Source organism: Pseudopipra pipra, chromosome 13 (genome assembly GCF_036250125.1).
Source record: "Pseudopipra pipra isolate bDixPip1 chromosome 13, bDixPip1.hap1, whole genome shotgun sequence".
NCBI classification, from domain to species: domain Eukaryota; kingdom Metazoa; phylum Chordata; class Aves; order Passeriformes; family Pipridae; genus Pseudopipra; species Pseudopipra pipra.
The window spans coordinates 17,581,888-17,599,473 of NC_087561.1; the positions used below are offsets into that span (position 1 = coordinate 17,581,888).

General features: G+C 47.5%; 2 protein-coding genes across 2 annotated transcripts in view; both read left to right on the plus strand.

Annotated features, from left to right (window-relative positions):
- LOC135421583 (serine/threonine-protein kinase PAK 3-like) overlaps window positions 1-17,586 on the plus strand; it is a 158,953-nt gene that overhangs the window by 98,915 nt on the left and 42,452 nt on the right. Inside the window, exons 5-6 of the mRNA XM_064670199.1 lie at window positions 14,324-14,558; window positions 14,805-14,868. Coding sequence (XP_064526269.1) covers window positions 14,324-14,558; window positions 14,805-14,868 — 299 coding nt within the window. The remainder of the gene's footprint in view (window positions 1-14,323; window positions 14,559-14,804; window positions 14,869-17,586) is intronic.
- LOC135421727 (serine/threonine-protein kinase PAK 3-like) lies at window positions 67-10,790 on the plus strand. Its single transcript, XM_064670412.1, has 6 exons — window positions 67-409; window positions 876-1,071; window positions 8,627-8,690; window positions 9,101-9,149; window positions 9,953-10,068; window positions 10,787-10,790. The coding sequence occupies exons 1-6, from the start codon at window positions 251-253 to the stop codon at window positions 10,788-10,790; spliced, it is 588 nt and encodes a 195-aa protein (XP_064526482.1). The 5' UTR covers window positions 67-250.

Below are 17,586 nucleotides of genomic sequence, written 5' to 3' on the forward strand. Positions count from 1 at the left end.
GTGTGAGGGCTGGAGTCCTTCCATGACACTGTGCTTCTACCCAGCCACTGACACCTGGAAAAGGGGTTTTGAACTTCCAAGTTGAGCCAGTGTCCCTGGCAGGACACATAGGAATAACTGTGCCCTGGGGTTACCTGCCCGTCTGAATAGCCTACTTGAGAAAATCTAAGCAAACTGAACAAGAAAGTGGCCTTTTGTGAAGTGACCCTTTTGTTATTGTGTGTAACTATCCAACCTTGCAAGGGACAGAATGGTGACTGTCCCTGACTCTACTGACTGTCTCCAGGACACAACAGCAGCACCAGAACCTGTGCTGGCTCCCTCTGATTCTGGACAGGAGGTTGAAGAGAAAGAAGTGGAGAAGGAACCTGTGGCTGTTGGAAAAGTCATGCCTGAGAGAAGGAAATCAGTAAGTGCCAGCTTTGGTTAGCACTGCCTTTGGTGTCATTCAGAGCTGCAAGTTCCTGAGCAGACAGCGCTTGCTCTTTGGGACTGAAGATTGTGCGGGCTCTAGCCCTGCCATGACATGGTGCTTCAGCCCAGCCACTGACACCTGGAAAAGAGGTTTTGAACTTCCAAGTTGGAAGTTCACCTTCCTTGCAGGACACATAGGAATAACTGTGCCCTGGAGGATCCTTGCCCCTCTGAATGGCCTAGTTGAGAAAATGCATGAAAATTGAAGAGGAAACTGCCCATGAACTCGTGTAAATCCAGTCTTTTCTTCTTGTCCATTCACTTGGTGAAGTGGGCAGCAAAAGACAGTTTAAGAGCCTGACTTGTGGCCAACAGCATCTTCCCAAGGGTTTGCATTTGAACTATGATCTCAGGGCAGCTCTGCAAGCCACCTTTCTCACAGAACCTAATTCTTGCCACAGATCCTCAAGAGGCCTGGTGCTGCTGCAGAACTACAACCTAAAAAAGTCACCTTTGCCAACACTGAAATGCCAAGCACAAGCACCGGGAAAGGCGACACTCGGAAGAAAAGCATTCTGAAGAAAAGCATTCCAAAGAAAATCACGCACCGGCCGCCAACGCTGTCCCCACTAACACAACTTTACCTTGATGACCTCAGTACGTATCATGTATTTCCTGTCTGCTACAGCAGTCCATGGTATGCATGTCAGCTTTAGTTCTACTAAAGGAAGAGAGGAAGCAACAGAGCACTGTGGCTGTTCCTTCTGCCTCTGAGGGCAGCTGGGGCTGGATTCAGTTTTCCTGAGCTTCCATCTACGCTCCAGGCAAAGGCAGAGATGGTTTCTGGTTGAGCAGAAGGCTTTGACCTAGTGAATGACCTAGTGAACTCCTGTGTGCAGAGGGCTAAACCCAAGAGAATATTAGGGTTCCTAAATTCTCTTTAGACTCCTGACTCCTCACAAGTCATTGGAGTACAAAGACTTTGCCAAAATCTCTAAGGTTGAAGACAAGCAGTGTGGTTCTTCAAATGGCCCAGGCAAGGTCCTCTTCAGAACTCAGCCTGGTGATCCGTGATGAGGGTCCTAGTTCTTAAAGCCCCATCCTCAGAGATTAGAACTTAAGATGCTGCTCTTGAACACCATAAAGGCTTTTTTTTGGCAAACTGCTGAAAGGTTGGGCAGATTCCATCCTCTCCTGTAAACACCTGATAATATTCTTTCTGTTCTGAAAATGGCACTTGTTCACAACAGTAGATTCCAAAACTCAATCTAATTGTCAAAATTTAATTTTTAATGCACTTAACTTAGTGCATTCAAAACTACTAAACCTTTGGCCGAATCACACGGAGTGTTTCTCTCCAAGAAAATAAGGGCTCTGTTGCTCCAGCTCTCCTTAATGTTTGTAGACAACAAATTCTTTCATTGGTGCCTGTTCTTTTCTGATTTCTGTCTGCTCTGAGCATTCCTCCATGGGCTTAGTTTCCTGTCAAGGTAAAGCCACAAAACACTGTGGAAAATCAGTCTTTGTGGAGCCACCTGTGCTTCGGAGCTGCCTCTGCTGTTGTGGTTATTGTTGTTGTTGTTGTTGCTGTTGTTACCAGCTGACTACAAAGGGCTCACAGCCCTGCACAGTGGGGCTGCCTTTTGGATCTGCTGCAAGGTGGTATCTCTGTTTCACACGAGCATCTTTCATATTGTTTCTTTCAGAGGGCATTGTGAGTGAGGGGAACCCTACGAAAAAATACACTGTACAGCAGATAATTGGCCAAGGGTAAGTCCAATCTCAGCTACTTCTACAAAACCATGGGCCAGGGATTTTGCTGGTGTCATATCAAGCATGCAGTCAGGCAAGCTGCAAACATGGGCAGACACTGGGCTTACATCCTCCTGTCTGTCAGTCCTGATCAGTATTTAATAACTGTGGTCAGAAGGCATTGTCAAAGACAACTCAATGCTGGCAGTCTCTTGCCTGTAACAAGGAGCAGGACGTGGAGTATGTCCTATGTTTTCTCCTGGCCACCCTGCATGGCAGAGGGCTGCTGGGCTGCTGGGCTGCTGGGCTGCTGGCTGAAGCCGAGTGTTTTATAAACACTCTGGGCAGCAGAGCTCTGCTCTCTGGGCTGGCTTTCTCACCCAGGGCCTAAACGCCTTCTCCTTTCTTGGCTGCTGCTCTGTTTCTAGGTCTTGTGGAAGAGTTTTCCGAGGAGTTGACATTGATACAGGAAGACGGGTAAGGGCAGCACCCCCGGCAGATTGTGCAGCTCTCGAGTGCTTTCCCCTCCACTGGGAGCTGTGGCCACAGCTCTGGGTGGCCACGAGATCTTTGCTGTAGAGACTGTTCTTCTGAGGGCAGACAAGTGTCAGCCTGCAAGACACGGTATGGACAGACCTTGTCCTTATTAAGTCCCCAAAAGAACACAAGGAGGGCAGGGGTATCTTTCAGAGAAGGACACCTTTGCTCAGACTTATTTACTGACTATGCTAATGCATCAGCTACTTGGTGGCTCCTTACCCAGCTGCAGTGCTGCACTTGGGAAGTGCACTTACACAGGAGTCTGCAAGGGATCTAAAGGCCCTGAGCGCTGCTCATAACCCCGGCCACATCCATAAAATACCCTAGAATGGGTTATTCCTTTTCAAACCCAGAAAAGAACTGCAAATAGGAACTGGGTTAAAAACGTTCTTTAGAGTTGCAAAATCCAACTTCAAGATGTTACAAAGTTCTGGGATTCTATTTTTTTTTTGTGTAACCCTCATGACCTTTTAGGATGGGATTTCCTCCATTACGGATTGATTGTTTGCAGACCATTTGTCCAGAGTTTACAAGGCAAAATGTCTATAGCCATGTGTCCTGTAACTGGCACACAAGGGCGAGCGGAAGAATCGCCTCTTGTCCTGTCAGTTAAGAAGCTCTGGTGTCTAATCCCAGGCAGTTTGGCCCACCCTGGCTCCATCATTCCAAAGACACCTGCTCCATGTGCGTTGTGGTCCTGTGCAACAGACTTCTCAAGTCTGTGGCTTTCAATCTCCTTTTAGGTGGCCATCAAGATGATGTGTCTTTGCAAGGAAAAGTACGCAAGAGAGATAATTTTAACTGAGGTTTCACTCTTGAGTAGCGTGAGGCACCCCAATATCATTCGCTATATAGACAGGTGAGTGGTTCTGGGATTATCACATTGAGGTTCATTGACACACTGCAAGCCAAAGGCTAAAAAGCCACTTTGGTCACTGGAAGAACATGGAGCTCTTCATTGTTTCTCGACTCTTCCAACTGAAGTGGATGAGAGGAGCTTGCCGTGTGTCTGCCTTGGCCTTTTCTGGTAATAGGTAGTTTGAAGCGTGTCTTCCAAAACCTGCATCTGCCATGTCTTCCTAAAGCCACAGCCCTTCAGTTCACTACCTCCCTGTTCTTTTGGGGTCTGGTTTTTTTCAAACTGATCATCATTTCTTTGCCTTAATGATACGTGCTGATAAACCCACCTAGAAATTATTGACCTTGGGGTTTTCCCTCTACTTTTTGTTGCTGTGGATGCCAGGAAGACTTGGCTCTTGTTTGCACAACCACACAATGTGCCAGGTTTTAAATGGTTTTCCCTGTTTCTGAATGCACTTTATGCAATGCTTTCCAAGGGGTTGACCAACATCTGCCCTCAGTGGTGCACACTCTCCTCCCATGGAGAAGTCTGTGTTGCCTGCTTCCTGGAGTTCAGGCTGGAAGGGATGAGTTAAGATGATGAAGCAGCTGATGGCAATGTCCTGGTTCCAGATTTCTCTCTGCTGTCACTAAACTGCATTTTTGCCTTGCTTGCCATCTAAGACATCTCCTTTTTCACAGATGAGCCTTTCTCATTTAGCCTGCTCAGATTCTCTCTTCATTTACAAGTGACCTGGCAAGAAAACTCAACTGCAGTCTTTCCCATAAGGTCATTTAGCTGGGCCCATTCATCTCCATGCTGTGGGTTTCTTCTTTCAGCTACCTTTTCAATGAACAACTCTGGCTGGTGATGGAATACGTGGAGGGATGCTCCTTAGCTACTGTGGTTTTCATACAAGCTCTTGAGGAAGAGATGATAGCCTCTATCAGTCGGGAGGTAAGGGATGCTGCCCTTGCTTCTGACAGCTTGGACAGGATGGTTCTTTGCAAAAGGTGGTAAGAACAGGAGTGATTTCCTGTTCAGAGCTTTGTTTCTGCGTTGCTGTTATGATGTGGAGAAGAAAAGAGCATCCAAGTGAACGGCCTGCCAGTCTCACTGCATTTCTTGTACTCTGTTATTGTACTCCTATAATGTTGTTGTACTTTCTTTTTCAGTTTAATTTCATTTTATTTAATTTATTATTCCAAACTTTGCCACTTGAGGTATGTCTGCAATTGATGTGTCACCTGAAATTTGACCTTTTAGAGCCATTTCTTTTTTTGTGGGAAAAAAAATCAGCCTAATTAATTTTTTTCTCTCATTTCTTTGTTTAATCTCAGTGCCTGAAAGCCCTGGACTTCCTTCATTCAAATCTAGTGATCCACAGAGACTTCAAAAGTGCCAATATTCTTCTCGGAATGGATGGATCCGTCAAACTGAGTAGGTGTTCTTGGTCAGGCACAGCGTTCCTGGGAGGCAGGGTCTGGGGTTGCCTTTGAGTGCCTGCCAGTTCCCCAAAAGTGGTGCTGGTGGGAGTGCCCAGCCCACTGCTGTAAGCTGAGAGCAGAGTTGCAATGTGCAGAGAGCTCTAGAGAGGATGAGGCTGTCAAGAGTGCCTTTGGTTTGGGTATGTCCCTTCCAGAGGAAACAGAGCACAGCCACTCTTCCAGCTAGATTCAACACTGTGCTCTCAGACTGAGAGTGGGGAATTCTTGTGCTTGCTTTCATAATTCAAGCTGGTTTTATCAGTACTTGTTTTTCTCTGCAGTTGATTTTGGCTTCTGTGCTTGGCTTAATCCCTGGGAGAAGAAACGGAGGTCTTTAATTGGGACTCCTTTCTATATGGCACCAGAAATGTTGGCAGGAGACAAATATGATGCCAAAGTGGACATCTGGGCCCTTGGGATCACGGCACTAGAAATGGTGGATGGTCCTACACAGGTAAGGTGCAAATACTGTCAGAGAGCCCTGCCTTTCTCCCCTGAGCCATATCTTTCTCCCACTCACATCAGCTTGAACTAGTCCCACCAAGGCCCACGTCTAAAAGTGTCCTGGAGCACATCTGCTCACAGGAGAAGTGACATGTGCCAGTGCAGAAATGGGCCGTTTTGGCCTCCAACAATGCTTGAATTCCTCCTGTGCTCTTTGAACTCCCTTGGAGCTGGATCTCCCAATGGCAGGAATTTTTCAGCAGCAGGATTCTCCCGTTGGAGAATTACTGTGAAAAGCATTTCAAGGGGATCTGCAGGCCAGAAGTCTTTTCAAACTTGGACCAGTGCCCACTGCTTACCTGAGCCTTTCAGGGCAGGTCACTGCTTCTAGTACTGCCACAAGTCTGTATTAGCCAGTACATTTCTAAAAGTAGGTTCTAGCACAGCTCCTTGTAGTAAGCCAATGTATTTCCAGGTTTGCAGTTGTAGATGCTAATTCCCTAAAATGAAATGACCCGCTCTTACACCAAAGGAGTGTGCAATAGGCCAGGAAGGTATACGGGGATAAAACCCCATGACTAACAGCTGAAACCAAGTTAAATGCTGCACAGTTAATTCCTGAGGAAGGCAACAATTATGGAAAATGTCAGTCTTCCAGTCCTTCTGAAAAAGGTCCCTGACTTTTCTTGGAAGACTTCTTTTGGATTGCATTTGCCTTGCAGAAGGCAGCAAAAAGAGTTGAAGGCAATTAGCAGGACTGGTCTGGATGCTGAAAATTCTCTGCTTCCTTAAGCTCAAATGTTGATCAGGGCTCCTGGAGAAGCCCCAGGTCAAGTCTCAGAAAGCAAGGACTGGCCTGTGCTGGAGCTCTTCCCCTCGGGGAGGGATGGTTAATGGCTGCCTTGTGTCTTTTGTCCCAGCCTAAGTACAAGCCACCCAAGCTGAAAACTCGCAGAAACCTGTCGCCTGTGTTCCGTTCCTTCCTGCAGTCCTGCCTGAAACGGAATGAGAAGCGTCGATGGACAGCCGAGCAGCTGCTGAAGGTAAAGTGGCTGCAGGTGAAACAGCTGTCCCTCCTGCCCCACTCTTTGAGGTTTCTGCCACCCAAGGAGGGACAGCTGAGCGGGCCTTGTCCCAGCCCCATTTGCTGCCTGGCACATTCAAGCAGGCCAGAAGTGCTCCAGGGTTCTGGCAGGTTTTGTGGCAGAGAGAGGGAGCTGCACAAGGTGCCACTGGGCTGTCCCTGCTGGGAAGGAAGGTGGCAGCCAGCACAGGGAGGGGCAGGGGTGGAATGCACACACTGCTCTCCCTGCAAGCCAGAGCTGAGTCCATCAGCGCTCTGCCCCTTGTGTCCCTGCTCTTGTCTGGGTGCTGAGAACCTCCACCTCAGTGCTCTTCAGAACAATACACAGGCCTGCATCCTCCTGGCGTTGACCTTGCTTAGAGGTACGGGAATTTCCCGAGGAGGGGCTTATGCTCCTCATCAGTTTTCACACCTAAAATAGCCCAGGTCTTTAGAGAAGAGGAACCTAAGGGAGTCCTTTGAGTTTTCTGAAATGGAAAAAGGCCCGAGACAGCAAGTGGCATTCCCGAGCACTGGCAAGGCAAACCTCCTTGCTGCAGAGACCTTGAGAAATTGATTAAGGGCCTTATGGGCCATGTTTGCCTGTGATAGCAAGGTCCTGGACATGAAGTTGGAGGTGTAGATGGTGCCCTCAGTCCTCCTGATGTGTATTGCTGGTAACCAGAGGAATCCCGCTGGAGCCTGTGGGAAACTGCATTTGGAAAGTAATGGCTCCTTTCTTTCTGTGTTTTTTCCTTTGGGCAGCATCCATTTTTAGAAAAATCCGGTAGTCTCAACAACATGAGGCCTCTGCTCGATGCAATCAGGAGATTCTTTACACAGAGGTTCACAACACCATCACCAGAACCTCTGCTGGCTCCCTCTGTTTCTGGACAAGAGAGTAAGGAAGAGCAAGCAGAGAAGGAAAACGACAAAGCAAAGCCTGAAGGAGTGAAATCAGTAAGTGCCAGCTTTGGTTAGCACTGCCTTTGGTGTCATTCAGAGCTGCAAGTTCCTGAGCAGCCAGTGCTTGCCATGCATGGCTGAAGAGTGTGAGGGCTGGAGCCCTGCCATGACATGGTGCTTCAGCCCAGCCACTGACACCTGGAAAAGAGGTTTTGAACTTCCAAGCTGAGTCAGACTGTCCCTTTCAGGACACACAGCAATAACTGTGCCCTAGAGGGTAGTTGCCCCTCTGCACAACCTAGTTGAGAAAATGCATGAAAATTGAAACTGCCCATGAACTCGTGTAAATCCTGTCTTTTTTTCTCGTCCATTCACTTTGTGAAGTGGGCAGCAAAAGACAGTTTAAGAGCCCAACTTGTGGCCAAGTCTTCCGAAGGGTTTGCATTTGAAATAGGATCCCGGGGCACCTCTGCAAGCCACCTTTCTGACATAAACTAATTCTTGCCACAGATCCTCAAGAGCTCACCAATGGCAGCTGTTGCTGCAGCACCACAGTCTGAAGAAATCTCCTTTCCCGACACTGAAATGCCAAGCACAAGCACCGGGAAAGGAGACACTCAGAAGAAAAGCATTCCAAAGGAAATCACGTACCGGCCGCCAAAGCTATTGCCACTAACACGACGTTTCCTTGATGACCTCAGTACGTATCACGTATTTCCTGGCTGGTACAGCAGTCCATGGTATGCATGTCAGCTTTAGTTCTACTAAAGGAAGAGAGGAAGCAACAGAGCACTGTGGCTGTTCCTTCTGCTGAATCACACGGAGTGTTTCTCTCCAAGAAAATAGAGCTCTGTTGCACCAGCTCTCCTTAATTTTTGTAGACAACAAACTCTTGCATTGGTGCCTGTTCTTTTCTGATTTCTGTCTGCTCTGAGCATTCCTCCATGTGCTTGGTTTCCTGTCAAGGTAAAGCCTCAAAAGACTGTGGAAAATCAGTCTTTGTGGAGCCACCTGTGCTTCGGAGCTGCCTCTGCTGTTGTGGTTATTGTTGTTGTTGTTGTTGTTGTTACCAGCTGACTACAAAGGGCTCACAGCCCTGCACAGTGGGGCTGCCTTTTGGATCTGCTGCAAGGTGGTATCTCTGTTTCACATGAGCATCTTTCATGTTGTTTCTTTCAGAGAGCCATGTGAGTGAGGGGAACCCTACGAAGAAATACACTGTACAGCAGATAATTGGCCAAGGGTAAGTCCAATCTCAGCTACTTCTACAAAACCATGGGCCAGGGATTTTGCTGGTGTCATATCAAGCATGCAGTCAGGCAAGCTGCAAACATGGGCAGACACTGGGCTTACATCCTCCTGTCTGTCAGTCCTGATCAGTATTTAATAACTGTGGTCAGAAGGCATTGTCAAAGACAACTCAATGCTGGCAGTCTCTTGCCTGGAACAAGGAGCAGGACATGGAGTACGTCCTATGTTTTCTCCTGGCCACCCTGCATGGCAGAGGGCTGCTGGGCTGCTGGGCTGCTGGGCTGCTGGCTGAAGCCGAGTGTTTTATAAACACTCTGGGCAGCAGAGCTCTGCTCTCTGGGCTGGCTTTCTCACCCAGGGCCTAAACGCCTTCTCCTTTCTTGGCTGCTGCTCTGTTTCTAGGACTTTTGGAACAGTTTTCCGAGGAGTTGACATTGCCACAGGAAGACGGGTAAGGGCAGCACCCCCGGCAGATTGTGCAGCTCTCGAGTGCTTTCCCCTCCGCTGGGAGCTGTGGCCACAGCTCTGGGTGGCCACGAGATCTTTGCTGCAGAGACTGTTCCTCTGAGGGCAGACAAGTGTCAGCCTGCAACACACGGTTTGGACAGACCTTGTCCTTATTAAGTCCCCAAAAGAACACAAGGAGGGCAGGGGTATCTTTCAGAGAAGGACACCTTTGCTCAGACTTATTTACTGACTATGCTAATGCATCAGCTACTTGGTGGCTCCTTACCCAGCTGCAGTGCTGCACTTGGGAAGTGCACTTACACAGGAGTCTGCAAGGGATCTAAAGGCCCTGAGCGCTGCTCATAACCCCGGCCACATCCATAAAATACCCTAGAATGGGTTATTCCTTTTCAAACCCAGAAAAGAACTGCAAATAGGAACTGGGTTAAAAACGTTCTTTAGAGTTGCAAAATCCAACTTCAAGATGTTACAAAGTGCAGGGATTGTATTTTTTTGTGTAACCCTCATGACCTTTTAGGATGGGATTTCCTCCATTACGGATTGATTGTTTGCAGACCATTTGTCCAGAGTTTACAAGGCAAAATGTCTATAGCCATGTGTCCTGTAACTGGCACACAAGGGCGAGCGGAGGAATCGCCTCTTGTCCTGTCAGTTAAGAAGCTCTGGTGTCTAATCCCAGGCAGTTTGGCCCACCCTGACTCCATCATTCCAAAGACACCTGCTCCATGTGCGTTGTGGTCCCGTGCAACAGACATCTCAAGTCTGTGGCTTTCAATCTCCTTTTAGGTGGCCATCAAGAAGATTTTTGTTCTCGACAGAAAGAACAAAAGGGAGCTTGTTTTAACTGAGGTTGCAGTCCTGAAGAGAATGAGGCACCCCAATATCATTCGCTACATAGACAGGTGAGTGGTTCTGGGATTATCACGTTGAGGTTCATTGACAAACTGCAAGCCAAAGGCTAAAAAGCCACTTTGGTCACTGGAAGAACATGGAGCTCTTCATTATTTTATAACTCCTCCACCTGCAGTGGACGGGAGGTGCAGGGCACAGGTCTCTTAGTTCCTTCAGGGAGGAGCTTGCCTTGTGTCTGCCTTGGCCTTTTCTGGTAATAGGTAGTTTGAAGCGTGTCTTCCAAAACCTGCATCTGCCATGTCTTCCTAAAGCCACAGCCCTTCAGTTCACTACCTCCCTGTTCTTTTGGGGTCTGGTTTTTTTCAAACTGATCATCATTTCTTTGCCTTAATGATACGTGCTGATAAACCCACCTAGAAATTATTGCCCTTGGGGTTTTCCCTCTACTTTTTGTTGCTGTGGATGCCAGGAAGACTAGGCTCTTGTTTGCACAACCACACAATGTGCCAGGTTTTAAATGGTTTTCCCTGTTTCTGAATGCACTTTATGCAATGCTTTCCAAGGGGTTGACCAACATCTGCCCTCAGTGGTGCACACTCTCCTCCCATGGAGAAGTCTGTGTTGCCTGCTTCCTGGAGTTCAGGCTGGAAGGGATGAGTTAAGATGATGAAGCAGCTGATGGCAATGTCCTGGTTCCAGATTTCTCTCTGCTGTCACTAAACTGCATTTTTGCCTTGCTTGCCATCTAAGACATCTCCTTTTTCACAGATGAGCCTTTCTCATTTAGCCTGCTCAGATTCTCTCTTCATTTACAAGTGACCTGGCAAGAAAACTCAACTGCAGTCTTTCCCATAAGGTCATTTAGCTGGGCCCATTCATCTCCATGCTGTGGGTTTCTTCTTTCAGCTACCTTTTCAATGAAGAACTCTGGCTGGTGACAGAATATGTGGAGGGATGCACCTTAGGCGATGTCATTTCCATACAAGCTCTTGAGGAAGAGATGATAGCCTCTATCAGTCGGGAGGTAAGGGATGCTGCCCTTGCTTCTGACAGCTTGGACAGGATGGTTCTTTGCAAAAGGTGGTAAGAACAGGAGTGATTTCCTGTTCAGAGCTTTGTTTCTGCGTTGCTGTTCTGATGTGGAGAAGAAAAGAGCATCCAAGTGAACGGCCTGCCAGTCTCACTACATTTCTTGTACTCTGTTATTATACTCCTATAATGTTGTTGTACTTTCTTTTTCAGTTTAATTTCATTTTATTTAATTTATTATTCCAAACTTTGCCACTTGAAGTATGTCTGCAATTGATGTGTCACCTGAAATTTGATCTTTTAGAGCCATTTCCTTTTTTGTGGGATAAAATCAGCCTAATTAATTTTTCCTCTCGTTTCTTTGTTTAATCTCAGTGCCTGAATGCCCTGGACTTCCTTCATTCAGATCTAGTGATTCACAGAGACATCAAAAGTGACAATATTCTTCTCGGAATGGATGGATCTGTGAAATTGAGTAGGTGTTCTTGGTCAGGCACAGCGTTCCTGGGAGGCAGGGTCTGGGGTTGCCTTTGAGTGCCTGCCAGTTCCCCAAAAGTGGTGCTGGTGGGAGTGCCCAGCCCACTGCTGTAAGCTGAGAGCAGAGTTGCAATGTGCAGAGAGCTCTAGAGAGGATGAGGCTGTCAAGAGTGCCTTTGGTTTGGGTATGTCCCTTCCAGAGGAAACAGAGCACAGCCACTCTTCCAGCTAGATTCAACACTGTGCTCTCAGACTGAGAGTGGGGAATTCTTGTGCTTGCTTTCATAATTCAAGCTGGTTTTATCAGTACTTGTTTTTCTCTGCAGTTGATTTTGGCTTCTGTGCTTGGCTTATGCCCTGGGAGAAGAAACGGACATCTTTCATTGGGACTCCTTTCTATATGGCACCAGAAATGTTGAGAGGAGACAGATATGGTGCCAAAGTGGATATCTGGGCCCTTGGGATCATGGCACTAGAAATGGTGGATGGTCCTACACAGGTAAGGTGCAAATACTGTCAGAGAGCCCTGCCTTTCTCCCCTGAGCCATATCTTTCTCCCACTCACATCAGCTTGAACTAGTCCCACCAAGGCCCACGTCTAAAAGTGTCCTGGAGCACATCTGCTCACAGGAGAAGTGACATGTGCCAGTGCAGAAATGGGCCGTTTTGGCCTCCAACAATGCTTGAATTCCTCCTGTGCTCTTTGAACTCCCTTGGAGCTGGATCTCCCAATGGCAGGAATTTTTCAGCAGCAGGATTCTCCCGTTGGAGAATTACTGTGAGAAGCATTTCAAGGGGATCTGCAGGCCAGAAGTCTTTTCAAACTTGGACCAGTGCCCACTGCTTACTTGAGCCTTTCAGGGCAGGTCACTGCTTCTAGTACTGCCACAAGTCTGTATTAGCCAGTACATTTCTAAAAGTAGGTTCTAGCACAGCTCCTTGTAGTAAGCCAATGTATTTCCAGTTTGCAGTTGTAGATGCTAATTCCCTAAAATGAAATGACCCGCTCTTACACCAAAGGAGTGTGCAATAGGCCAGGAAGGTATACGGGGATAAAACCCCATGACTAACAGCTGAAACCAAGTTAAATGCTGCACAGTTAATTCCTGAGGAAGGCAACAATTATGGAAAATGTCAGTCTTCCAGTCCTTCTGAAAAAGGTCCCTGACTTTTCTTGGAAGACTTCTTTTGGATTGCATTTGCCTTGCAGAAGGCAGCAAAAAGAGTTGAAGGCAATTAGCAGGACTGGTCTGGATGCTGAAAATTCTCTGCTTCCTTTAGCTCAAATGTTGATCAGGGCTCCTGGAGAAGCCCCAGGTCAACTCTCAGAAAGCAAGGACTGGCCTGTGCTGGAGCTCTTCCCCTCGGGGAGGGATGGTTAATGGCTGTCTTGTGTTTCCTTTGTCCCAAGCCTAAGCACAAGCCACCCGAGCTGGAGACTCCCAGAAACCTGTCGCCTGTGTTCCGTTCCTTCCTGCAGTCCTGCCTGAAACGGAAGGTGAAGCGTCGATGGACGGCCAGGAAGCTGATGAAGGTAAAGTGGCTGCAGGTGAAACAGCTGTCCAGGGATGGGCTTTGTCATCAGCTAAATTCAGAGGCATCAGGAGGCCTCCTCTCCTACTAATCTCCAGTCTTGGTGCTTTTCAAATGACAACTAAGTAGCATCCTAGAATAGTTTGGCTTGGAAGGGACCTTTAAGTGGCATCTAGTCCAACCCCCCTGCAACGAGCAGGGACATCTTCAACTAGACTGGGTTGCTCAGAGCCCTGTCCCACCTGACCAGGGATGGGGTATCCACTTCCTGTGCCAGTGTTTCAGCACCCTCATTCTAAACAATGACTGCCTTAGATGTAACCAGAATCTATCCTCTTGCACTTGAAAACTATGATCCTTTGTCCCACTGCAACCGGGCCCTTTGAAAAAATGTGTCCCCTTGAAGGACTGAAAGGCCACAATAAGCTCTCCCTGGCACCTTCTCTTCTCCAGTGCCATCTGTCTTGGCCTTTCCTCAGAGGAAAGTTGGAGGTCTAGATAGTTCCCTACGTCCTCCTGATGTGTATTGCTGGTAACCAGAGGAATCCCGCTGGAGCCTGTGAGAAACTGCATTTGGAAAGTAATGGCTCCTTTTGTTCTTCTTTGGTTTTTTGGTGCAGCATCCGTTTTTAGGAAAATCCAAGAGTCTTGCCGAGATGACTCCTCTGATTGATGCAGTCAGGAGACCCAGAACAGCGGCACCAGAACCTCTGCTGGCTCCCTCTCTTTCTGGACAAGAGGGGAAAGAAGAGCAAGTAGAGAAGAAAGTTGTCAAAGCAAAGCCTGAAGGAGTGAAATCAGTAAGTGCCAGAGTACATTAGCACTGCCTTTGGTGTCAATCAGAGCTGCAAGTTCCTGAGCAGACAGCGCTTGCTTTTTGTGGCTGAAGATTGTGAGGGCTGTAGCCCTGTCATGACATGGTGCTTCAGCCCAGCCACTGACACCTGGAAAAGCAGTCTGGAACTTCCAAGTTGAGTCAGACTGTCCCTTTCAGGACACACAGCAATAACTGTGCCCTAGAGGGTAGTTGCCCCTCTGCACGACCCAGTTGACAAAATGCATGAAAATTGAAGAGGAAACTGCCCATGAACTTGTGTAAATCCAGTCTTTTCTTCTCGTCCATTCACTTTGTGAAGTGGGCAGCAAAAGACAGTTTAAGAGCCTGACTTGTGGCCAACAGCATCTTCCCAAGGGTTTGCATTTGAACTATGATCTCAGGACATCTCTGCAAGCCACCTTTCTGACATAAACTAATTCTTGCCACAGATCCTCAAGAGCTCTGCAATGGCAGGTGTTGCTGCAGCACCACAACCTAAAGAAGTCTCCTTGCCCGACACTGAAATGCCAAGCACAAGCACTGGCAAAAGAGCCACTGGGAAAAAATGCACACAGAAAACAAGCACTGGGAAGAAAAGCTCTGCAGAAACCAGCACAGGGAGAAAAAGCTCAGACCAGCCACAACTGATATCCTCACTAACAAGTATTTACCTCGCCGATCTCAGTACGTATCATGTATTTCACTTCTGGTGGAGCAGTCCATGGTATGCATGTCAACTTTAGCTGTACTAAAGGAACAGAGTGTTTGTCGAGCCACCTGTGCTTCAGAGCTGCCTCTGTTGCTCTTGTGATTGTTGTTACCAGCTGACTACAAAGGGCTCACAGCCCTGCACAGTGGGGCTGCCTTTTGGATCTGCTGCAAGGTGGTATCTCTGTTTCACATGAGCGTCTTTCATGTTGTTTCTTTCAGAGGGCATTGTGAGTGAGGAGAACCCTATGAAGAAATACACTTTACAGCAGCAAATTGGCCAAGGGTAAGTCCAATCTCAGCTACTTCTACAAAACCATGGGCCAGGGATTTTGCTGGTGTCATATCAAGCATGCAGTCAGGCAAGCTGCAAACATGGGCAGACACTGGGCTTACATCCTCCTGTCTGTCAGTCCTGATCAGTATTTAATAACTGTGGTCAGAAGGCATTGTCAAAGACAACTCAATGCTGGCAGTCTCTTGCCTGTAACAAGGAGCAGGACGTGGAGTATGTCCTATGTTTTCTCCTGGCCACCCTGCATGGCAGAGGGCTGCTGGGCTGCTGGGCTGCTGGGCTGCTGGGCTGCTGGCTGAAGCCGAGTGTTTTATAAACACTCTGGGCAGCAGAGCTCTGCTCTCTGGGCTGGCTTTCTCACCCAGGGCCTAAACGCCTTCTCCTTTCTTGGCTGCTGCTCTGTTTCTAGGTCTTGTGGAAGAGTTTTCCGAGGAGTTGACATTGCCACAGGAGGACAGGTAAGGGCCAGCACCCCCGGCAGATTGTGCAGCTCTCGAGTGCTTTCCCCTCCGCTGGGAGCTGTGGCCACAGCTCTGGGTGGCCACGAGATCTTTGCTGCAGAGACTGTTCCTCTGAGGGCAGACAAGTGTCAGCCTGCAAGACACGGTTTGGACAGACCTTGTCCTTATTAAGTCCCCAAAAGAACACAAGGAGGGCAGGGGTATCTTTCAGAGAAGGACACCTTTGCTCAGACTTATTTACTGACTATGCTAATGCATCAGCTACTTGGTGGCTCCTTACCCAGCTGCAGTGCTGCACTTGGGAAGTGCACTTACACAGGAGTCTGCAAGGGATCTAAAGGCCCTGAGCGCTGCTCATAACCCCGGCCACATCCATAAAATACCCTAGAATGGGTTATTCCTTTTCAAACCCAGAAAAGAACTGCAAATAGGAACTGGGTTAAAAACGTTCTTTAGAGTTGCAAAATCCAACTTCAAGATGTTACAAAGTGCAGGGATTGTATTTTTTTTGTAACCCTCATGACCTTTTAGGATGGGATTTCCTCCATTACGGATTGATTGTTTGCAGACCATTTGTCCAGAGTTTACAAGGCAAAATGTCTATAGCCATGTGTCCTGTAACTGGCACACAAGGGCGAGCGGAGGAATCGCCTCTTGTCCTGTCAGTTAAGAAGCTCTGGTGTCTAATCCCAGGCAGTTTGGCCCACCCTGGCTCCATCATTCCAAAAACACCTGCTCCATGTGCATTGTGGTCCTGTGCAACAGACTTCTCAAGTCTGTGGCTTTCAATCTCCTTTTAGGTGGCCATCAAGAAGATTTTTCTCCGCGACAGAAAGAACAAAAGGGAGCTTGTTTTAACTGAGGTTGCAGTCCTGAAGAGAATGAGGCACCCCAATATCATTCACTATATAGACAGGTGAGTGGTTCAGGGATTATCACACCGAGGTTCACATGTGCCTTGTGTCTGCCTTGGCCTTTTCTGGTATACGTAGTTTGAAGCGTGTCTTCCAAAACCTGCATCTGCCATGTCTTCCTAAACCCACAGCCCTTCAGTTCACTACCTCCCTGTTCTTTTGGGGTCTGGTTTTTTTCAAACTGATCATCTTTTCTGTGCCGTAATGATACGTGCTGATAAACCCACCTAGAAATTATTGCCCTTGGGGTTTTCCTTCTACTTTCTGTTGGTGTGGATGCCAGGAAGACTAGGCTCTTGTTTGCACAACCACACAATGTGCCAGGTTTTAAATGGTTTTCCCTGTTTCTGAATGCACTTTATGCAATGCTTTCCAAGGGGTTGACCAACATCTGCCCTCAGTGGTGCACACTCTCCTCCCATGGAGAAGTCTGTGTTGCCTGCTTCCTGGAGTTCAGGCTGGAAGGGATGAGTTAAGATGATGAAGCAGCTGATGGCAATGTCCTGGTTCCAGATTTCTCTCTGCTGTCACTAAACTGCATTTTTGCCTTGCTTGCCATCTAAGACATCTCCTTTTTCACAGATGAGCCTTTCTCATTTAGCCTGCTCAGATTCTCTCTTCATTTACAAGTGACCTGGCAAGAAAACACAACTGCAGTCTTTCCCATAAGGTCATTTAGCTGGGGCCATTCATCTCCATGCTGTGGGTTTCTTCTTTCAGCTACCTTTTCAATGAAGAACTCTGGCTGGTGACGGAATATGTGGAGGGATGCACCTTAGGCGATGTCATTTCCATACAAGCTCTTGAGGAAGAGATGATAGCCTCTATCAGTCGGGAGGTAAGGGATGCTGCCCTTGCTTCTGACAGCTTGGACAGGATGGTTCTTTGCAAAAGGTGGTAAGAACAGGAGTGATTTCCTGTTCAGAGCTTTGTTTCTGCGTTGCTGTTCTGATGTGGAGAAGAAAAGAGCATCCAAGTGAACGGCCTGCCAGTCTCACTACATTTCTTGTACTCTGTTATTATACTCCTATAATGTTGTTGTACTTTCCTTTCTAGTTTAATTTCAATTTAATTCATTTATTATTCCAAACTTTGCCACTTGAGGTATGTCTGCAATTGATGTGTCACCTGAAATTTGACCTTTTAGAGCCATTTCTTTTTTTCTGCGATAAAATCAACCTAATTAATTTTTCCCCTTGTGTTTCTTTGTTTAATCTCAGTGCCTGAAAGCCCTGGACTTCCTTCATTCAAATCGAGTGATCCACAGAGACATCAAAAGTGACAGTATTCTTCTCGGAATGGATGGATCTGTCAAACTGAGTAGGTGTTCTTGG

What these genes read in the sequence shown, in the direction of transcription:
- LOC135421727 (XM_064670412.1), top strand. Translation starts at nt 251, where the DNA reads ATGGTGACTGTCCCTGACTCTACTGACTGTCTCCAGGACACAACAGCA. An exon ending in ACTTTACCTTGATGACCTCA is followed by an intron (nt 1,072 to 8,626) that starts GTACGTATCATG and finishes TGTTTCTTTCAG; the next exon opens with AGAGCCATGTGAGTGAGGGG. An exon ending in ACATTGCCACAGGAAGACGG is followed by an intron (nt 9,150 to 9,952) that starts GTAAGGGCAGCA and finishes ATCTCCTTTTAG; the next exon opens with GTGGCCATCAAGAAGATTTT.